The following is a 23,956-nucleotide window of genomic DNA, read 5'->3' on the forward strand; positions in this document are numbered from 1 at the left end:
TTGTAACTTTTCAGGTCTTTCAAATCTCCGTTGCGCGGATTTTTAAAGACGGAAAATATAGCGATGCTGTTCTTTAGGTACTGTTTTCTTTTCCGGGTTAGATAAAAGCCTATGAGCTAGAAAATATTGTATGTCTCTGTTAAATTTCAGCCAAATCGGATTATTCGTTGTGGCGTTAAAGCGTAATTAACATCCATCCATCCATCCATCCATCCATGCATACATCCTCACAAACTTTCGCATTTAAAATATTAGTAGGATGGTACGCATGCTTTCGATCGTTGTCCCAAATGCTTTATGACTCGTCTCTGAAGCTGTAAAAAGTTATGTCCTTTATCTCCGACAATATTTATCAGATCTTCATGAAAATTACGCAATACATGCTAGATAGACTTTCAAATAAAAAAGAATTTTTAAAATCCGTTCAAATTTAACGGAGCTATGAAGTAAAATTGATAAAAAATTTCATCCCATTTCCCGGATGAAACTCATTGTTTATCGGAATAAAAAGTATCCTATATGTTGGCCGTTTACCCGGAATAACAGCTACCACTACCCCATATTTTATTTATATCTGTTAAATTAAATAAAAATCTGTTTTGGACTCAGTATCGATTATAAAGCATCCCCCGGTCTAAAATTTTCAAAATACATCATCATCATCACTATATATTTAATGTATATTTAATCTTCCAGTGACAGTTTTATTATAAGTATAGATAAGTTAATTAAGACAAATGCAACTTACATGACTAATTGCGTCGATTTCGAAAAATAGTGGTTAGTGTTTTTTGAATATCAGTCGCTGTGTGCATAGTTTTAGTTATGGATCTTGTCTTATTATTACACTATAGCGTACATACGTTTAAAAAAAAAAAAGTATTGGCAAAATTGCAAATCGAATCGAGTCCATGATCGAAGTTGATTCATAACGTAGTACCTGCCATTGAAACCTTTAATATAATGGCTTCCGAAAATTGGCCAATTTGTTGTTCAAACTTATTTTCACGAATAAAAAACGATTTATAAGCTTGTTACTTTTGCAATTTTGAATTTCATTTTCCCGTTAACCTTAGCCCCATTTGCACAATGGAGAAAGCCGGTTTTGCGGTTTTTTTCTTGACGTTGCGTGTAGTTTTTTCAGAGTTTACTATAGAAGCATACTTGATTTCAGAGATTCTGAGTTCTATAGAAAAGCCGTCCTCAGTTATTGCTGTAACGTGCTTGTCATCTTGTAAGAAATAAGTCAAAATCACCATCGTTAAGTAGTTAAAGAGCTTTGGCTTTTTATAAGTCAAGGTTTTTATGAGATCAAAAGCTGATCCATTCAAATCGTAACTCCATAAACCCTATTGTCCATAACTCTCCATTCAATAAACCAACCTGACCTATAGGTTTTGTACGACCTCTGTGGACCTCCAGTTTACGGTTCATCAACTTTTTGAGACATTTTTAGCAGTTTGTTAGTTTTGAGCGCCTTAAAAGTTTGGGTCCGAAAATGTTTAACCTAACCACGGAATCTGCACCGTAACTTTAGATGGTAAATAGCCATAAGTACTTTAATATTTTTGTCCGCAGATAAAAAAGTGCAACTGTATACGGCGTTGGGAGAAAAAAATGCGTATCTACAAAATATGATGGTATTTGTAGAGCCAGGCGATATGCCTCAATACTTAGAACAGAAGCAACATGTAATGTTTTTGGCTGACCTTAGTTGTCCCGATGCTCTGGATTCAATGAAAATGGTAGATATTATCTCACTAGCAGTTATGGCGTAACTTAGCCCACCTACGATTACTGAAAATTAAAATTTTCCTATACAAGCCTTTTAATATTTTTAGAACAAAATCTTTTATATATTTAATTTAACCATTTTACCTAACTGCAGATTTTAATGTGCCTTACTTTGAAAAACATAGGACGTATATACAATTTTCGAATGCCCCAAGGGGTAGCAAGATATTTACAGAATAAAAAGAAGCCTCCATAAAACTCCTCTTCCTGTCAGTATACGCCCTTAAAAATCGGTCCAGCTGGTCCAAAGATTAGCCTGGTTAAATGGATAGCTAATGACAAAACTTTCAAAATTTTAGTTTTTACGTTCACTAAAATTTTTAAAGTTTCGTAGTTATAATAAAATGAATACGATGTTTGATTTAAATTACAGTATAGTGCAGCAAAAATGTTTGCGGCACCTTACCGTTGGATACTAATAGGTCTAACTGCAAATGATTCTGAAAATAATTTAACTCTACCAGAATATTTTGAAAATGTCGAATTTTTGGTTGACTCTGAGGTTCTTGCTGTGTATCAGCTAAATAATTTGACCTACGCAATATATAAAAGTAAGTTTGTTTAAAACATAGATACCTACGTAAAATTTATTTTTCTGCAGTTATTTTAATACGAAAATCGTATGTTACAGTTTACAAAATAGGATCAGAAAGTGCATGGAAAATTGAGCCAATCGGCGCCTGGAATACAAGTCATGGATTACAAGAAACATCGAACCTCACTAAAATCACCGCTCTACGAAGGCGCAATTTAGAAAACTATGAAATTAAAATCTGTTATGTTTTAACAGATTATGATAGCATTAATCATCTGACGGATGAAGTGTAAGAATTTTAATTCATAAGAGTTGTTGCTAAAACTAAAACATTCGTACTCTAACACCCACCTGCTTGTTACTAAGTAAAAAAGTACTAAGTTAGTACTTACCACTGCATTTGTCATTGTAACTGCTTAAAGTCAGCCTTTAAAAAATCCTAATAGCAATTACCTAAAGTTTGCTGTTCTATTATAAGTCAAGTGCTTCCACAATGGCAATCAAAATATTCTTATTAGGTATTGAAGCTGTTTGAAAAACGGTTGCACCACAGTTATTAAAATTCTTGCAATTATAGATAATACACTCTAGACTTAACGGCTTCATCTATTGAAGGTCCAAAATCCCAGAATAATCGATGTACTCACTTATATTAACAAACAAAATAATAAAAATAAAAAATGGGATCAGGATAACTGAAGTCGATGAAGATTAACACCCGTAACAACGTCCGCTTAGAATTTCTTTTTTACTGTTTCTGACGATTAAAATACAAACAGACAGATTTCAGTTTTGCTCTGGTTTAAATAACAAAATGATCATACAAGTATGCAGTTGATAAGATGCAGTTATTTTGAAATTCCAGATAAACACATATTTTATTTATTTGTAAGGTTAATTCATATATTTGTTATATAATAGGAATGACCATATAGACACTATAACCAAGGTAAACTTCCCAACAACGAATCAGCTGCTAGATTTTCTCAATGCTGGGAGAAAGTACATTTACACAGATACATGGGGCTACCGACGCAACAATACCTGGAATGGCATGACTGGCTACTTGGTAAGAGAAGAAGTGGAGATTGGAGGTAATCAAAAATTCATAATTATAATTATACAAAAATTGCATGTAATTTAAGTAAATCCTAACGTGCCGGCCATGCGATATTGATGACTTTCCAATAGCGACGTGCGGATTGCTGTCTCGCCCGTCGCACCACACCGATCGCGTCGCCCGTTCGTTCCGGCAGCCACCACGAGGTCGGAGGTGTATAGTAAATTGTAGAGCTACTGAAACATATACATTAATTACCGAGCTGAAATACCCGAGGGTGTTAGAATATAGAGACTTCTACAACCAATTATCTTACACACCCCTCAAATAATCGACCCTTTGCCACCGATTAAGCGGTACCGACGGATCACAAATTTATCAATAGAAGAGTTAATTTAAATATTTTTGCAAACAAATATACTGTTAAATTTAAATTTAACACATGGTGTACTTTATTTGCTAAATTATTTAAAACAAATCTTAAAAGGTTGAATTATTTTTTTTACGGTTACTAATAATGGCTCAGTATATTTACCTAATTTCAAATCTCTAGGTCCTCCGATTAATATTTGGCGTTGTCTGCTATTCAGTCAGTCTCCATTTTTTTTTTAATTGATGTTAAAAATCATCCGGTAACAGAAGGCAGGAATTCTTGCGCATAGTATTATTCAGTCTGGCGATTACAGCCATTGCAGTAGCTGTTGTCACTATTCCATGCGGACTTGTCCTTTAATAATAAATTAAAGATAATCCAAATTTTATTGAAAAATTTATTACGGATACGTTAGAGAAAGCTAAATATCGCTAGCACATATCGTACAAAAATAACATTTCTTGAGTCACTTTAGTAAAGAACTTAATTGCTGTAATAAAGTTAAAGTATCAAACCGCGTTATTTGCTCTATATTAAATTATGATGTTTTTTCAGGATCACCGATGTTTTTTACCTCCGAACGTCTATCTGTAGTGGAATACATCTCAAGCCCAACGCCCACTCGATCCAAATTCGTGTTTCAGCAACCAAAACTTTCTTATGAAAACAATTTGTTCTTATTGTCCTTCAAATATTCCTTGTGGATTGGTTCTGGTGTTTTGCTGATTTTGATTTATTTGGTCCTCTTTGTGGTAGCTTTTTGGGAATGGAGACGTACAAGGCATTGTGTATCAGTAAGTTTTTTTATATCAGATTATATATTAAACGAGTAAAGTAAGGTCATGGTACTGAGTCCGTCCGTTTGTCTTGTATCTTCTTAATCAAGTAAAATAGTAATGTAAAATTCAATGAAAGATATCAAGTGACTCACAGGGTGGCTGAATCCCTTATAGAAATCTTTTCAAAAGACATCAGCAATAGAAGTCTATCGGTTGAAGTGATAATGATGCCAATGATGAAAGTTGAAATGTATAACTTCAGAAACGTTTAGAATTCAAAAAAGTTAATCTTTTGTGAATACATAATATGAGTCAGCAAATGGTTAGGATGGCTTCATTTGTATATTGTATTGATAATTGTATAGTTATTGTATCATTGCAGCGTATAGAAGATGCAGGAATTTTAAGACCTAACCTTATAGATGTGGGCTTGTTTATATTTGGAACTACGTGTCAACAGGGTAGCACTGTTGAACTTAAAGGTAAAGTAACTGGAAATTAGTTCACGAAATATTTAAATTAAAGCATACCAGACGACTGCTATAACGAAGCAATAACAAGTAGAGTGAAAGTTTAATGAAATCCATACACCGTATTATTTTAGAATAAAAGAAAAAGGAATAAATGAAAATCACAAATTAAAAATAAACAAATTACGTTGAATGAAAATATGTTGTGTGAATTTTAAATTTACGAAGTACCTGGAACATCTTCTGAAATTTAGGACAGTTAAATTGTGTCTTATCTCTTAAGTACCACATGTACCTATCTGTCTATGAACTATTATATTAAAATAAGATACATACATGCCAAAGACCTATCGAGGGAAGTTTACTAAACTATGCCATTGTACCTTTATAACAATATATAAGCATGCTTCACTAAATGCTTAGATGTATGCTAAGAAGCATGGATATGCTATGTTAAGAAGGAATGAATTGCAGTGTAAATCTTTAATTGTGAGTCAAAACTGACATGACCTGGTGACCGAAAGGCCTTTCCTGCAGATGTATACTTAAGTAACTTAGCTTTTGTTAAATTGAGTAATACTTATTTAATAATTAAATAAATATATTTCCTTTTTTGGTAAACCAGGTTCCTTGGGACGTATAGTTTTAATCTTTCTATTCGTGACAGTAACATTCCTGTATACGTCTTACGCCGCCAACATAGTAGCTCTCCTGCAATCAAGTTCTTCGCAAATCAGAACATTGGATGATTTGTTACACTCGAGGATCAAGTTTGGAGTACACGACACTGTGTTCAATAGATATTACTTTTCGGTAAATATTTTAAAATACTTACTATATACTCTTGTAAGCATAGTCCATTCATTCTTTACTTAAATCTGTGTTGTTAATCTGATACTTTTTGTATCTGTGTATGATTTTATTATTGTGACGTTTTGGACAGTTTGGGTTTGTTGGACTAGCGTTAAGTCACGAACCCACGTCCACATGATACCTAAAAATCGTTTTCGCCGACCAAGACGCCTTGCAGAGGTTGAATCCGTGTAATATCCTTAATCTGGAATGCATTGTTGGTCGTTGTTTGATTGACCTGGTCGAACTGAATGTGTTTTGGGCGCCTCCTCATAAGGAGGACACAAGTGGCACAAGTCCGCGAGACAAGTGAAGCCAATTTATTTGAGATGATGGTGACAAGACCAATGACCTTGTTGACGACAGGATGAATATGATTTCAGACGGAAACAGAGCCTGTTCGAAAAGCTATTTACGAAACCAAAGTGGCACCTCCTGGTGCGACTCCACGTTTCATGACTATGGAAGCTGGAGTCAAGGAAATAAAAAAGGTTTTCTTAACTTACACTTTTTTTTTAATGTTTAATCTACCATTTTAATGTTCATACATTTGAGTTTAAGTTCATACACAACAATATTTGGTAAATCTTCTTAACGTGAAGATAATCACAGATACACACTCTTTATGTCTCTTATGCACATTATCGCTGAAATACTTCAGAGACAACCAAATTAAGCACAATGTTTTTGATACAATAATGGCTCAGTTTAATCAAGGTTCTATGAGGAAGTATTTAAATGATATACAGATTAAAGTACTCTGCCCTGCCGATTGAATGGTGTAGTAGCCGTAATAGACGACTTCTGAAAAATGTTTTTATTCAGGGACTTTTCGCATTTCACATGGAAACTGGTGTTGGATACAAATTCGTTGGAAAATTTTTCGAGGAAGGCGAAAAATGCGGTCTTAAGGAAATACAATACTTGCGTGTCATTGATCCGTGGCTCGCTGTAAGGAAAAACACACCATTTATGGAAATGTTCAAAATTGGGTAAGAAACGAGTACAATTTCAGTGTCTTATTCTAGATGGGACTACATGGCGTTGTGTGTATTGTCGTAGTACCTATTTTAATTTATTATTTATGTTGTGCTTGTTTCTATAAGCAGTATAAACATTTCGTTCTACCCTAGTCTTTCAGTGAGTCGGTGTTATCAATACATATTAGTAATAGCGGTGTTGTGTCTTGTAGTGGGCCGGTAATAAGATGATGATGATGATGTTTCAAGTCTGCTAGTATGACATTGTGTTTCAATGGCAGATCATTAAGGGCTCCGTAAAATTTATTATTTATTACCGATTATTATTTTGTCCTTCTGTCTGTCTGTCTGTCCATTCATCACACTGGATTATTTCACAAACTATTTGATAGTTAGCTATCGGCATAAACTTGGAACAGTTACATTGGAATAAAAAATCAAAATTTGTTTTAGTATAATATTATGGACCTCTCGGACACTGTAACGTTGGCATAGCTATTCAGTGTTTTATGACGCTCTGGCATTTGTAACTGCTCTCAGTTTAAATGTAAAAACACTGCTTAACTATCTCGACTTTATTTGTAGGGTTTTAAAAGTACTCGTATTAGCAAACTTATCAAAAGCAAAGGTGGTTAGGCCGGGTTTAGCTAGTATGTTATAAAATATCTGTGGCAACCCTACGAGGGTCTTCAGGTTGCTAAATTATTAGTAATCAAAGAAGCAAATTAATTTATTCATTCTTTTTGTAGGACGAAGCGTTTGCAAGAACATGGGCTTCAGAACCGGGAAAATCATCTGCTCTACGAAAAACGGCCTAAATGCTCGGGAAGGCAGGCTAATTTCGTTTCAGTCAGCATGGTTGACTGCTATCCAGCTTTGCTGGTGCTATCTTATGGAGCCTTAATAGCTTTGGTTGTTGCTTTATTAGAAATCTTATACCATAGACGATACCAAATCAAGGATAAGGTTGAACATGGCGTAATGCGTCGTCTTTACGACTAAAGCTACGGCATGCCCTATTTTTATTAGGCTTATAGCAACTGTAGCACCGTCTAGTAAGAAACATTGGAGTTTCGATCTTCTTTTCAAAGATCCATATTACAATGAGACACTTATCAAACAAATTTAATTGCGTCTGTCTGTTTGTCCCCCTGTGCGTTAATCATTCTGCCACCAGTAATTTTGCACTGACGAGTAGAAAAAAAAAGTGTTGAAATTAATTTGTTAACGCTTCACATGCTAGAAAATAAAAATAAAACAATCAAAGTTTAAAAAAAACTATTAAGCTTCTGTTTCTTTGTTTAGATAAGTAAACAGTTATTAGGAAATCACCTTTAGTATCAATAATACCTAATGCAGCTAAATTTAAACACCGCCTTGATTACCGCTGCCGCCAAGTAGCATTGCTGTGTTACGGTCTGAAGGGCGCGGTTCTTGGTGTTATTACACACCGATGAGGCTAAACACCTTTTTTTCCCGTGGGGAAATCCTTAGGATTACCACCGCACCACGGAGAGGCATGGTGTGACAGTTGTTATGTCGGACTCGTACCGACTAAAACCCCACGGTGTTCCAACGAGGCGCCTGGTGGTTGTTAGGCCACGGGACAGCTTTCGCACACATCCCCGGATGAAGCTAAACATGTACTTCAGAATGTTGCAGACGTGTTCCTTGTAAGCCCTGCGAATATTTCTCTGTTTCTGGGAGATTGTTTTCAAACTTATCCAGAAAATTTTCTTTAATAAGTTCCTCAAAAACCACATCCCTCCCTATACTAAGCCGTATTACCTTTCCAACCAGCCTTCTATACATTATCAATAAATGTCCAAAGATATTTCTTTCTCTTATCTTGTTCTTCGAACAGAGGTGCTGGCCACGGTACTAATCGTGTCGCACGTATTTTCGTACGATGTGACTCAATGTTCTATGCGTAACCGTAAATACGAAACAAAAACTTTTCAACAATTGCCTAATACCTTGCATGACATATGGATGCCAAATTTGATCCCCTATCGAGAACAAACGCTAGTAAACTAGAAACCTGCCAGCATAGTACGGAAAGAATTCTGAAATAAAATGTCAGCAATATTAAAAATAAATAAAGATTAATAATAAATAAAAATTGCTCTAAGCGAAACTTGTAAGCTCCCCGTTTTATTAATGAATATAGTGTCAAGTTTATCAAATTATAACCAGTGTTCAAGTAATTACCCGATAATTATACCATACCTTTATTGTTAATTAAGCTATTGCCTTCTGTGATTGACCTTTGTAAGTTAATTATGCTTAAAATAAACGATTGCTAATTTAAAAGTTTTTGTTTAATTAATTAGTTAACCATCTATTTTCGGAATAAAATCAAACTCTGTTAAATTAGCTATTTAAATCTTAAGCTTAGAGTACATTACGTTTTTATTATTGAACCGGTATAATACTATGTATTTTTTAGGATAGGAATAAAGAAAAGCATTTAAGGTAGAACTTAATAACATTAGTCAAAGAGCCCAACAAACTATTTCATGATTTTGTTATAGCATACTTTTAAGTAAAGTTGTATTTATGCACACAACAAAGTCTTTATGCCAGTTAAAATTTTACAAATCACCAATTCTCTATTTGTCTCTCTTTAAGATTTAAGACAGTGCATTTTCAGTGTTTTATTATAAGCGACGAAATCCCTCTCTCTCCGTTGTTGGCTATTTACAGCTATGGCCCGTGACACATCAATGGCTGAGTATAGAATAAAGATGGATGGGCTCTTCAACTGTAAGTCCTGTCGTGACATTAGAGCGGTTAGCAATCATATATTAAATCAAAGACCTCCTATGCGATTAGCAACCGAGTAGTTTACAACTAGTAATTATCGTGTAAAAGGTAGTAATTAGCAAAATGAATAGTTACGGCAAAACAATACGGGTTTAAGTGAATATCATGTGTTCTTGCAAACCTGCCACTGTCGCGTAAAACACAGAATAGTGGAAATCTGTAATTTTGAAAATAATGATGAATATCTGTATAATTTTGGTAGCTGCTTCAGGGTTTGTAAATGGGCACGGATTTGATAATGAAATCGAAATGATTGGTGACGTTATAAATTCTTACAACAGACCGACTAGTGTTATTGTGTATGATTGTTGGAAAGCACGTAAGACTTTTTTTTCTCTATTCTTGTTTGGTGCTGGGCACATACTGGAGACATTCCGAGATAGTAAACGATTCCCAGCGAAACACACAAACGACCAACAGCTATTTTATCAATATTTCATACATTATTATTACTTACTTAAGTAAACACTAGATTAATAAACTTAATTGTACCATTTTTGAAGCAAAGAAGATAAAGCTGGTTAATAAATTAAATAACATGCGGCCACCGAGAACTATTCAGTTCATTAAAGATTTTGAAGATTCTGCTGGATTCAATGATTTGGTAATTGTAGTCGAGTTGGATAGATTAGCCACCAAAGGCTTTTTGAAACAGGTAAATTATAAGAATTTAAAAGTTGTGACTACTTTATCATGCTGTCTACATGTACACCTACGTTTTACCGGTATAGGCTTATAAAATAACTGATATAGCCCATAACATGTTAGCTACCATCTTGAACTTTAATACATACTAGGTGAGATCAAGGGTCTTCCTATGTCAGTTTTAAAAATTACAAATAATTTTAATGTTAGCGATCGCCAGAGACCCTGATGGTATGACAGTTGTTCCTTGAAGTCTGGGAAGTTCGCTTGTTTGGGATGCTACGTGTTTTGATACCTTAGCTGCATCTCACAATCAGGGCACGCCATCAATGCTGGGTGCGGCTGCTACTGCTGTAGTTTCATTTTTGTGCCTTTTGGAGTAAAGACTTTAGGGCAGTGGGCAGAACTGCCAAAAGGAGTTAACGATGGTCCTAGAGCTGGCAGTTACCTTTGCCAAAGAATTAATTGGGCCATTCGAAGGTCAATGCTGCCAGCATCTTAGGCACTATGCCTCGCTGCGGTGGTTCCGAAAACGTTTTAGATTTTATTTTAGAACATTGGTTATTATTATTCATTTTTACCCATTGGACAGTCATTTCGTGTAGGTGCCTATTTTAATTATATGTTGTTATATCCAGGCCAATGCAACAAGAAAACTTCGCAATCCTTACCGTTGGTTGATAATTAATAGGAATTCCGTTAACAATAACAAAATACCAATTGATTTGAATGACCTCAGCATATTACTGGATTCAGAAGTAATATTATCACAAAAGGATGGTAACAATTTTTCCCTGAATTTGAGTAAGTATCGCCATCTTGATTGCAAAATGGTAGATGATAATTTAGCTGAGTGCTGACCAAAATATTTTTTTTATCTGTTAAATCAAACTCGCCAAATTGTATTGGGTTGAAGCGTGGCGCGTCTAAGCTCTATAAACTTACCTCCATCGAGGAAGTGATGGATGGGTTTGTAATGGGACATTAAATAGGCAGAAAATGATGACGTTGATCCAATAAAATTCTAATTTTAATCAATTATCAAAGCAAAATAGAAATAAATAATACCTACGCCTCCGAACGCCTCCTCCAAAACGCAAGATTTTGAAGTAGGCATAAGGGGTACAGTACTGCACTACACTATATACTATACTATACACAATACTACACTATACAGTAATTATTCGAAGCAATTTGCCACCTGACCTGCCAATTTGCCTTCAAAGAGTCATTGAAGTACTATAATTATGGGTGAATTTTAACAGTAGGACCATTATTATGTACATACAGCCTAAGTACGGACCTACTTTTATTTAGGTGCTATTTAGAAAAAGACCATGATTATTTTGTAAACTTGAAACTTTGATATAATAACAAAGAAAATGTTAACTTTAACTGTTCTGTTCTTCTTTGATAACTTTCTAAACAAAAGGGATATTTATTTCTTTAAAAGGCGTTTAAGCAATTGATCGCTTATACCTTCACATCCATTCTAAGAGAAACCCTCTGTGCCTAAATCTAACTTATACTTGGCCGGGTTTTTTTAATATTACCAAACAACATTTCCTGCATTCGCCACCTAAGTATTGAAAGGTCCTAGTGTGACTATTATTAAAACTTCTATTAGTTTTTTTAATAAACACCTAGTACCTATTTATCGTAGTATAATTTTTATTGTGAACTTTATAATTTAACCTTGCCATATAATATTTCCAATTAAAATTTAAAAGATAGGTAGGCTATTAATATTGCGTAGGTGTAAACGTATGTACGTACCTACTTATATATTTTATATTATAATTGGTATTCACGTGTCTTACTTTTTGTACCTAGTTTACAAATTAAAATCCAATTCAAATGTGTGGAAGTTTCAACCCTTTGGTAAATGGACCCCGCTTGGTTTGAATTTAACAACTTCGAACACCTCAATCACTATAGGACGGAAGAATTTAGAAGGAATGCCCATAAGTGTATCTGTGGTTGTGAGCTGCGCTGCAACGAAGACAGATTTGTTGACACTAAATCTCAAGTAAGTAGTTTAGAAGTGGTAGAGCTTTTTGTAACCGAGCTTGGTGAGGGGGGAAGTACTACATCAGGGCTAGCATAGGCAGTAATCAAAAATTATATCCCCTGACAAGGGATGTATTTAACGTGTCCATCTGCTAAAGCACGGGAATATGGAATAGGAGAAGTTTATACACATATCTTATTTGGATAGTATTTCCACTGGTAATGAAATGGTCTCAGTGCTCTAAGAGTTGGCAAAGCTTAGAGAGACGATCAATTTTTATCCCTTCCCCGGGTAGATAATTGTCTCCCAGCCATGCTAGCCGTGCTGACACGCTTATTTTTGCCACCAAGTTTTACTGTATTCCGAAGTAAAGGGCGTGGTTGTCGGCGTATATTAGGTTTGATTTTAATAATATTTTTTCATCATCATCAACCGATTGACGTCCAATACATATAAGTCTCTTGTAGGGAGTTAGAGACTTACTATAAAATATATTAATTCTTTATACAAAAAAGTATCTTGAAACACTATCGTATACTACTTTTTTGCCATTATAGATAATGCTACTTGGGAGTAGGTATTATTTACCTTTTAAAACACAGTAAACATATAGATATATTTTTTCTAGATATCGCCTGCGATGTAGGTATATGTTCGCCCCTACCTAGAGATCTAGGTGTTTTAATAGCCTAGAGATATCTTCTTCCTCAAAGCTAATTCACCTTGACAAAATTAGTTCAAACAATTGTTACGCTTCGTTTCGCTAACTTAATAACTAATTAACTTATAATAACGTGCTCCTTTTTGGTGCCCAGGATTCCGGGCACCAAAAAGGAATTGCTTTTTAATATTGTGTCAACTATTTTAATATACTAGGTTGAGCGAACTGCACATAGATTTCGTATCAAAAGCCAGTACACGCCAAGTGACTCCACTTTATGACTTTATGAACGCGACCCGGGTCCTTGTCTTCACTGATACCTGGGGCTACGTCGTTAATGGCACTTACAATGGGATGATTGGTGACCTGGTCCGAGGAGCGGCCGATTTAACTGGTAAGTACTTTGTAGTTTTGAGTGATATCCATAATCCTTACTAATATTATAAATGCGACGGTGCGTTTGTTTTTTTTGTTTGTTAGTCCTTTTTTAACGCCATAACTTAGCAAATAATACACTTTACTTTGGTGTAGAGTTAGTTGGAAGGACGGAGAGTAACATAGGTTATTGTTTATGCTAGGAAATCAAAGGGTTTCCGCGGGGTTTGTTAAAAATCATTAAGATTTTTTGTTTATTAAAACACGGACGGAGAAGGCGGCAACAGCGAAATAAAAGTTTTATGTTGTTTTGTTTTTTTGAGTTATTATGGTATAGTTTACCTGATGTTAAGTGGAAAACCAAAGACTATAAACAGAGCAACTCTTCACAGGGCATGCAAGGAGCATGTCCTACAAATAGTCGCTCTGTGTCCATAAATCATAAATGTGTAGGTGTTAAACCTCACATACCTGTTATACTAGCAACCACGTCGTTCAGACTGGATAACAGAAATGCTTCGACGGTGATACTTACCGGACGAGCTCTGTCACAAAAAGCTTTACATTTTATGCTAATATCCTTATTAATATTATAAATGCGAAAATGTGTTTGTTTGTTTGTTTTTGTAATGGAGAACGTTAAAAGGCCGCAAAGTAACGAATCCCAGGAAAACAAATGATTTGCAAAAAACCGTAATAAACGCGGGCAATTAAAGCTAGTATACAAATAATTTACAATTTATTTACTTTAAAGGTACAGTAATATTCATAACGAAACCACGACTGAAAATTCTGGAGTACTTGTCATACCCATCAACTGCAACGGTTATGTTTGTGTTTCGACAACCGTCACTATCGTACCAGAACAATTTGTTCATTTTGCCGTTTAAGCCAACAGTTTGGCTTTGTATATTTGGAGTTATCATTTTGATGATGGTCATTATTTATATGAATGCGCGCTGGGAAAGTGTTAAACTGCAAAACAAAGACAGTGTAAGTACCTACCAAAATTCCGTCAGTACTTGTGAAAGTTGTTATACAACGTGTAAATACAAAGCGAAATAATACTTCAGAGGCTTTAGAGGTACATTATTTACTGTCTCTGAGACTTATCTGTGAAACCGAAACGCTAATAGTTTTGAGTAAACTATGGCCATAGTTTTTACTGAAAGAAACAGCCCTAACATCACTATGAAAAGTAAAATTAAATTACTCCTGGTCCTTTTTTAGGTAAGCGTCGCGTAGCGTGGGTACTATGCACGTGTCGGTCTTTTATCTTCAATAGGGTTGTCACAAGTAAACACTTAGAATGTTTTAAATTACGTTGTATGGAAAAATAAAAATGCTTCGTTTGATTTAATATTTTTAACAGGATGATTCCTTATGAAATATACTTTGCAACCCTCAACAGTATTTCGTAATTCCGTTACACTTTGTATAGATTTGGACGGCCGATTGGCGCAGTTTGCAGCGAGCCTGCTTTCTGAGTTTCAAGGCCGTGGGTTCGATTCCCACAGCTGGATAATGTTTGTGTGATGAGCATGAATGTTTTTCAGTGTCTGGGTGTTTTTATATATATATTCTAAGTATTTATGTATATTGTTCATAAAAATATTCATCAGTCATCTTAGTACCATAACACAAGCTACGCTTACTTTGGGGCTAGGTGGCGATGAGTGTATTGTCGTAGTATATTTATATTTATTATTATTATTATAAGATAATAGGTATATTCTAGAAGAATAAAAATAAGTAGAAGTAAGAGTAGAATTTGCTTTGTGGTGACGGCAGATCGGAATACAGTTTTCACCACCCTTCCTCTTCCCACGAATGTCGTACGAGACGAGTAAATGACTATTATATTTCATGCATTGTACACACACATTATTTTATGTCATAAAAAATCTAAATCGGAACCTACAAGGTCCTGGGTAAGATTTGTGTAAGTGTGATCCATTCAACAAAATTCAAAAATTCAAAAAAGGTTGGATTCACGAGGAGAATTGTATATCACAGGCACTTATGAAGCGTTCATACATTTAACGTGTACTTAGCAGTAATGTTAGTGATGGTGATAACTGCATTCGTAAACTTAAAACTAAAGCTACGAGGGTTCCAAACGCGCCCTGGTCTAAGAAAAGCCCACAACAAACTTAGCCAAGTTTTTTTTTGCTATCACCATCTCACAGACCAGTTAATGTTGACCTATGAAGTAAGATTTATCATACATGTAATCCTTAATTTTATACTAGGATTTTTCTGTAAGCTTACGTTTTATATAAACTTTGAACCTAATAATAGACATCTCAAGGATTTCATCTGGTAATTTGTTCAATTCTACTTGATACGAATTTATATACCTAGTTTTACTCATACCTAATACCTAAGCATCATTATTTTTTATAGCCTCACATAACATCTTTAAAAGCAAGTACTGGTGAAATTGCAATGATGATTATCGGCGCGGTCACTCAGCAAGGAACCTATACTGAATTAAAAGGTAAATGATTGTATTGAACCTTAACACTTTTGTACATTTCTCGCATTAATGTTTAGATAAAAATATTTGATTCTTATTTCTTACTTACTAACTTAAATTAATATTTCTTTGTAAGGAACTTTAGGACGTGTAGTGATGTTTCTCATGTTCTTATTATTCTTGTTCCTATACACCTCGTATTCTGCGAACATCGTCGCCTTGTTGCAATCGAGCTCCAACGAGATTCAAACGCTAACAGATCTACTAAATTCTAAAATGGAGTTGGGTGTTGAAGATACACCTTATAACAGGCATTTTTTTTCTGTAAGTTTTACATTTTAAAGTTTTTTTTAACATTCATCATTAACAGGCCACTTATTCTTATTCTGAATACCTGATAGTCTGTGTGGTGCAGTGGTTAGTGTAGTGGCCTTATGTATGGAAGGTCCAGGGTTTAATCACCAACGGTTAAAATTTGGTGAATAAAAATTTCTGAATTTTGGATGGTCTGGTCTAGTCTGATGCGTCGGTCATGGCTAATTACAACCTTACCAATTAGGACGTGCCGCCAAGCCGTCCGGTACGATTCTGTGTAAAAGCCCCAAACTTAAAATGAACTGAAGCAAATAGAAATAAAAATTTAAATCAAAATATTGTTTTTCCTTATTAGTTTATGTAAATTACGCAAATTGTGTTGTTTTTTTTTAGATACTGTCAACACGAACTGCTTAGCTGATTCTTTTATTTAATATCAATACAAGACATTCACCAATCTGCACTGGGCCAGTGTGGTGGACTACGGCCTTAACCCTTTCTCATTTTGGAGGAGACTTGTGCTATGTCTTGTAATTCGCCTAATTGTGTTTGTAAATCAGCGATAATTAAACCCAATTTAAAATATATTATTATGACAACTAAGTAATTAGACTAATCTTTCAGACGTCTACTGAACCCGTTAGAAAAGCTATTTACGAAAAGAAAATAGCACCTCGCGGCTACAAACCAAGTTTTATGAGTTTAGAAGAGGGAGTCAAGAAATTGCAGAAAGTTAGTTGCATTGAATTAAGAATATACATAGAATCCTCATTCAGCCATTATTTTATGCAGTGCATTGTGTCCAAAAACAGTGAGAAAGCCCCGCGCACGTCTCAGTTTACACTCGCGAAATGTTGCTAGCTCACAAACTTTTGCTCATTTTCCCATTTTACGGTAAACGTTTAGAACATTAGAGGTAACATAATCACTTTAACCTGCTAAATGGTATAAAAAATAAAATAAAATAACTTTATTTTCAAAAAGATTACAAAAATCAATTGCTAATGGTCTCCACACTAGGTAACCTGTATCGTGGAGACCATGAATAACTTCTTATTTAGATTAACTATATAAAGTCCTATACTAGGAGATTTCCTATGATGTATGAAGTGACTAACCGTTTGTTCGAGAAACAACTCCAAAGTGGAGTGGTATTTGATGCTTAAATATTAGTTGTATCCCGGTTTCTGTATGTTCCGTGATTTAGATTATATAGAAGTTGAAAGACTACCAATAACACACTAAAAACGCTCAAAAGGTAAACGATAAAATTTCGGAGTAGATCAGTAGTCCACCCTAGACACCCAGAGACAAATTTAAAAATGAAGTACACAAGTAAAACTTTATTTCGGTGTTTACAGAAACCCTTCGCATTCAACATGTTTGTTGGAGGAGGATACAGATTGGTTGAAAGATTTTTCCTAGAACACGAAAAGTGTGGACTGCAAGAGATACAGTACATACAAGAGAACAAGCCGTGGCTGACTTGTAAAAAGAACTCGCCGTTCACAGAAATATACAAGATTGGGTAACCATTTGCGTATTTAGCACTAAAGTAGTTTGTGAAGCGTTGATAGCCCATTGGGTAGGACTTTGACTTCACTTTCGGGGGCTGAGTTCGAATCCCAGCACGCATCTCAATTTTTCAAGTTGTGTGCGTTGCTTCAACGGTGACGGAATACATCGTGAGGAAACCGAAGTCCACCGATCTGCACTGGGGCCAGCGTGGTGAACTACGGCCTCAACCCCACACTACAGTGACCACTCATTGTGGGAATAACTGGGCATTGCAGTGGGCGCTAATGGGTTGATATGTTGATGATGCTGTTAGTAATTTTCGCCTCTTTCGGTACAAGAAGAAAGCTTCAATTTCGCAATCAAAAATATAATATGCCCGACTTAAAAACGCAAAACTTGAAAATATACTTATTTAAATTAAAAATATTCGATTTGAATTTATATGATACTTGATAAAAAAAATGAGCTTACTTACTTATCTGGAAATTATATTTGGATTCAGATATGAGGCAACTTTAAAGCAATTATTTAATGTATAATTCCTCTTTATGCCTAAACTCCGTGCTGGCGTGACAAGAGCAACTTTTTGAAATTGCTAAAACAGAGTTTCAGTCTTTTCCTGAAGATACCTACATGTGCAAAAGGATCTCAAGAGCTCTGCAACTGCAAAAGGAACCCTACCCCACTCTCTTTTCTTACTTTCGGGTTTCCAAAGAGTAAGATACTTTTGTTGCAGTTGTACTGCAAAGTCTGAAAGCAATATGTAAAAAATTCTAAATTAAAAATTCATTTATTTTAAGTAGGCCTAATACAAGCACTTTTGAAACATCAAGTCTGTTTGTTTGTAATTACTCTACCACGGAAGGCAGATTCTACCGAGAAGAAGCCGGCAAGAAACAGCAGTTGCTTTTACATTTTACATTTTAACATTCATTTTTCTATCTAGTGAAAGATGAAAGCTAGCCAGATGCTTCCAAGCAACCTTGTCAATAAGAAATTCATCAATGGTATAGTAACCTCGCTGTACCTAATAAAAGTGTTTTAACAAATTCTTTAAACTTATGCATTGGTAGGTCCAAAATTACCTTAGGAATCATATTATAATAGCGAATACTCAATCCCACACCTATTTATTACACATACAAATATACATAAAATTACAAATATAACAATGGCAAAATAGTACCTACAGCTTTCTAGGATCATTTGTTTGAGGCGTTGTTGTTTCACTAAGTGTTTATAGATGAACGTATCAATAATTAAGAGTGTCTATATTAGAATACTTAGAATACAACAAGTTTATTTACCAGTGCAAATTATACGGAGTAGGTAACTCATAAATAGTGTTTAGTCCATGATATGTAAATTTACTTACTTAGTTTGTCTATGTGTCTAACCACGTTGAAATCTTCGTTTGCTGCGTAACTACTCATACTTATAAATATCATCAAAGTCATGTTCGTCTAAAACTTATATTACAGATTGACTAGAAACCACGAACATGGACTAAACGACCGTGTCAATAGGATGATATACGCTAAGAAACCTGCTTGTATAGCCCACGGTGGTATATTCGACTCGGTCAACATGACTGATTTCTACCCCGCACTGTTGATGTTGGTGTATGGAATGATACTCGCTCTTGTTCTGATGTTCATCGAAATATTGCATTTTCATCGCTGCAGAGGCAACAGCGGTATATGGAGCATATAGCGTCGAATAGCCAACTTCAGGCCGGCTAAGTAAAATCGTGATATTTTGCTATTCGCCAGTATACCTAGACAGTAGATGTTTATGTTCTGTGCACAGAACTAAAAACGTAGTTCTGTAGATGTTCACGATTTTTTGAGCCCAATAGTACGTAAGGATTGAAGCAACTTTTATTTTATTTTTAAAATTTTGTTAACCGTCATTCACTGAGGTACTTCAAAGTTCGATTAAAAAATTGATTGGTTTTTAAAGAAGATGTAAATCCTAAATGGACAGCAACGAATTACTTAGCTCTCATATCTGCTTCAACTGAATAATTTCCTTTAGTAGCACAAATAAAACATTGAATCTGGTTTTGTATTTCTCGTTAATCCTATCTATCATCTTGCAACCAATTGTATACAATTGGTACACATAGACCTACATTATTGACTACCGTTTGGCATAGTGGCCAGTGGCCCTTCTTCGGCGTCTAAGGTTGGGTTCGATTCCTAAATGAGGAAATTTTTTTTTCAATGTCTAGGTGTTTATAGGTATGTATATTTTAAGTATTTATATATTATGCTATTCACAAATAATCATCAGTTATCTTAGTACCCATAATACAAGCTACCTTTACTTTGGGGCTAGATGGCGATGCACGATGACGTGTTTATAGGTATGTATATTTTAAGTATTTATATATTATGTTATTCACAAATAATCATCAGTTATCTTAGTACCCATAATACAAGCTACCTTTACTTTGGGGCTAGATGGCGATGCACGATGACGAAATGTGTAATGACGTAAAATTATCTACTGTTATTTACTTATTACTATTATTTAACTTATTATTTATTATACCTACTAGCATTTGAAAAGTTTCCCATACAAACTTGCTTCCGCTATTCTACACTGCACCCCGAATCAACCGCGTCGCATAATCCGCCCGTGATATCACGTATATAATACATACTTAGTTACCATCCTACCGACAAAGACGTGCCGCTAAGCGACTTATGCCGCATTTTCATTAGGGGACATTTGTAGCGCGACTCTGTCGCTCGACACGAAATTCACGTGTCTCGCGCGATGTCGCCCGACGTCGTCCGACGTCGCTTGGGACATTTACGGGTCGCGCAACTTGTCGCTAGTCGATGGTCTGCGAGCGTCGACGCGCGCGACTTTCGTGTCCCTCGACAGTCGCCGGACAGGCTTTGAGTGGTGAAAACGTGTGTCGCTTTGTGTTGCGAAAATGGCAGTAGTGTGGTCCAACGAGAATATATTGACCCTGATCGAGATGTATCAAAATTCGCAATTATTGTGGGACACTTCACATCGTGATTATAAAAACAAAATTAAAAAAAATGATGCATGGGAATCTATCGCGACTACATTAGATATACCTAGAAAAGACGTCGAGGGAAAAATGCATAACTTAAGGTCTCAGTTTCTCAGGGAGAGAAAAAAAATTGCAAGCTCAAAATCCACTGGAAGTGGAAGTGGGGATGTTCACAAAAGTACCTGGTTTGCGTATGATTCGCTGCTTTTCCTAGTAAAAGGGTCGACAAGTTCAGGCAGTATGGACACTATGAATACTCAGGTAAGCTCCCGTTAATATTGTTTCTATTTTTTTTATTTTGTACCAGTTTACAAATCATTTTTTTTTGTGCATCACTGGATATTGAACTATAGTGTTATATATTTTTGGAATCTACTCATCATTTTCTAGTTGATGATAGTATACTTAATCTCATTTTCGAAAAATTTTTTCAACTTCAGTCTTTAATGCGGGACCATAGTCACCCCATCAATTTTTTTTTAATTTTACTAGCCTATGTAATAAGCTAAGGATTCTAACAATACCTCATTCATAAAAACCGTTCAGGCGTATAGAAGTTATGGTGGAATATAGGAACTCACATACATACATACATACTTGAACCCTGAAAACAATATACTCCTTTTTTCAAGCAGTCGTATAAAAATACAGCTTATATTCTATAGATAATCTTCCTTTGGTAATAAATGCACAATTAAAATCTCTGTAGTTTTTTATACAATTTATTTTTATTTCTTGTCTTTTGTTCTTCGCCTGCGAAACTGTGATTTAATGTTTGTTTTACACTGATTTTTTCCTTTTATAGTCATCCGAAAGTTCGGTGGCACTCGAAGAAATACCAGTGGCATCGCAAGTATTAACGCAACCACCAGAGGCATCAACGTCGCCGCCATTACCAACTCAACCAATACCGGTGCCGCTTCCAAATACTCAAAATAAAAGGAAAAAAGATGATCTGAGTGAGGTATATGAAATAATGAAGAGCGCAAAAGCCAGGATGGATCAACCAAAAGACGAATTTCAAGTTTACGCCGACTATGTAGCTTCTGAGTTAAGAAATATAAAGAATGAACATGCTGTGCTACAGGCGAAGTACTTTATTAATAATATCTTATTAGAGGCTAGGATGGGAAAATACAACTATGCAGAATACCAAACGGGAAGTAATTCAAGCCATACTCAAAGTTATGGATACCGTTCTGCTCCTCAACAGTCATCCTATTCGACAAATTCTGTTAATGATGATATAGTAACTGCTAATGCTTCTCATGTTAATAATGATAATGAAGCACCAACTGCACCAACTTTCACAGAATTACGACAAATTGAGAATATTGAAGAACTAGTTTCCCACTTTGAATCAGAAACGCAGAACAAAGAATAATTATAATACTTATAATAATACTAATAACGTTGATTTTCTGTCACTTAAACATAGATTTTTAAAAAATAATAGTTAATAAATACTTAAAAATAATGAAAACTTATTAGTTAGTAGTTTTTTTTATATGATGCTAAGTTTATTATCATTTATTCCTTGGTCTTTAGCCCAAAGCTATAAAAAACATCATTCAAATTTCTTGCAGCCTATGATTGAATAGTTTGCCATGGGACACTTCCTTGAGCACTGCAGAAATATTCAGCAAAGAGGTTTCTTATTGTCTGAGCGGATTGAGGAGGAGGTCTGCCTTGCCTACTTAAGTTCCTCATATTATTATTTGTCAACTCCCTTCGCCACGAACCTTCCACAACATTATGACCAGCGTCTTCTAAATCAAATGTGGTATTTGGTGTATACCTCGCGGTTGAAGTTGTATTACGTCTCAGGAAATTATGTAGGTACACGCAAGCCATTACAACTAATTCAGCATTTACTGGACGTAATGGGATAGCTTTACGAAATACGCGAAACACTACAGACATAATGCCAAAAACATTTTCAACAATTCTTCTTGCTCTTGACAGCCTGTAGTTGAAAATCCGCTTTAAGCTTCCCTTTTCATGAATGCCGGGGTAGGGCCTCATCATGTTTTCAGAAAGTGCAAATGCACTATCTCCCACTAGAACGTATGGTATTTTCGGACCACCTTGGACCAGTGGCTCAGGATCTGGTAAATTCAGTTGCTCTTCATTAAGTGCTTTATAAAATGTAGTCTCCTGGAATACTCCACTGTCAGACGACTTCCCTTTTGCACCACAATTAACATATACAAAGTTATACTCAACATCCACAATTGCTAAGAGAACTAAGCTAAAATTCTCTTTGTAATTATAATAATCACTGCCAGAATTGGGTGGCGCTTCTAGTAACACATGCTTTCCATCTATCGCTCCGATGCAGTGAGGAAAATTCCATAATATTTCAAAATTACGAGATTTCTCTTTCCATTCATTTACATCGGTTGGCGTCTGAAATACAAGAATAATATTAATAAATTAACATACAATATTAAGTATCAATATAAAATTTAAAATACCAATATAGTTTACCGTAACCCTTACTTACGGTAAACGTTTATGGTATTATTACTGTAAGTAAGGGTACATGAGATTAAATAATATTAAATACTTACTTTAACAAAAGAATTTAATGCCTTTATCAATTCTTTGCAAACTTCTGGTATAGTATGACAAATTACTGATTTTGACACTCTAAAAGTATAGGACAATGAACCATAACTATCGCCAGTTGCCAAGTATCTCAATGTTATAGCGAGTCTGATGTGAGGGTCGATAGATTTCCGAAACTTTGTATCTTGCTTGACTACGGCCGGCCCAACCATATTTAAAAGTATCTCAAAATCGGTTCTAGACATTCTAGTAAAATTTTCGAAAGATCCATCGCGCATTCGAAGACTGGTTATTAAACTTGAACTTTCCCTTTGGAGCAAATATTCCCGGACCCACCACCTCTTTTTTTTACGTTTTGCTAATGTCTTCCGAATAATTATGTAAGCTGCACTGAACAACACTACTTCCTCGGGCGACATACTGATCACGACTGGCCAATGTGAACGAGTCATATGTCGCGGGACATTGTCCCACAACTTTTGCAGAGACAACTACGTGAATGTCGAGCGACAAGTATCTGCGACATGTCGCCTAGTGAAAATGCGCCTTTAGTGTTCCGGTGCATTGTCGCGTATAAACCGATTAGGGCTATGACTACCATACTCCCCAACAGGTTAGCCTGCTACCATCTTAGCATCATCCCTTACCACCAGTAATAGTGAGATTCCAGTCAAGGGC

General features: G+C 35.3%; 2 protein-coding genes across 2 annotated transcripts; both read left to right on the plus strand.

The window, feature by feature from the left end:
- Positions 1-2,182: 2,182 nt before the first annotated feature.
- LOC120629470 lies at positions 2,183-19,386 on the plus strand. Its single transcript, XM_039898411.1, has 21 exons — positions 2,183-2,345; positions 2,426-2,618; positions 3,251-3,423; positions 4,318-4,556; positions 4,924-5,023; positions 5,637-5,824; positions 6,247-6,354; positions 6,689-6,855; positions 7,593-7,831; positions 10,173-10,324; positions 10,953-11,094; positions 12,148-12,343; positions 13,208-13,380; positions 14,116-14,354; positions 14,879-14,887; positions 15,378-15,390; positions 15,790-15,861; positions 15,977-16,164; positions 16,780-16,887; positions 17,517-17,683; positions 19,155-19,386. Exons 1-21 carry the CDS (start codon positions 2,183-2,185, stop codon positions 19,384-19,386), a joined length of 3,261 nt encoding a protein of 1,086 aa, XP_039754345.1.
- Positions 19,387-20,388: 1,002 nt separating this feature from the next.
- LOC120629235 lies at positions 20,389-22,194 on the plus strand. The gene is made up of 2 exons (XM_039898104.1): positions 20,389-20,968; positions 21,513-22,194. The coding sequence occupies exons 1-2, from the start codon at positions 20,621-20,623 to the stop codon at positions 22,089-22,091; spliced, it is 927 nt and encodes a 308-aa protein (XP_039754038.1). The 5' UTR covers positions 20,389-20,620; the 3' UTR covers positions 22,092-22,194.
- Positions 22,195-23,956: the final 1,762 nt, after the last annotated feature.

The sequence above is a fragment of the Pararge aegeria genome, chromosome 14 (assembly GCF_905163445.1).
Source record: "Pararge aegeria chromosome 14, ilParAegt1.1, whole genome shotgun sequence".
NCBI classification, from domain to species: domain Eukaryota; kingdom Metazoa; phylum Arthropoda; class Insecta; order Lepidoptera; family Nymphalidae; genus Pararge; species Pararge aegeria.

What these genes read in the sequence shown, in the direction of transcription:
- LOC120629470 (XM_039898411.1), top strand. Translation starts at nt 2,183, where the DNA reads ATGTTTGCGGCACCTTACCGTTGGATACTAATAGGTCTAACTGCAAAT. An exon ending in GAGTCAAGAAATTGCAGAAA is followed by an intron (nt 16,888 to 17,516) that starts GTTAGTTGCATT and finishes CGGTGTTTACAG; the next exon opens with AAACCCTTCGCATTCAACAT. An exon ending in ACAGAAATATACAAGATTGG is followed by an intron (nt 17,684 to 19,154) that starts GTAACCATTTGC and finishes CTTATATTACAG; the next exon opens with ATTGACTAGAAACCACGAAC.
- LOC120629235 (XM_039898104.1), top strand. Translation starts at nt 20,621, where the DNA reads ATGGCAGTAGTGTGGTCCAACGAGAATATATTGACCCTGATCGAGATG. An exon ending in TGGACACTATGAATACTCAG is followed by an intron (nt 20,969 to 21,512) that starts GTAAGCTCCCGT and finishes TTCCTTTTATAG; the next exon opens with TCATCCGAAAGTTCGGTGGC.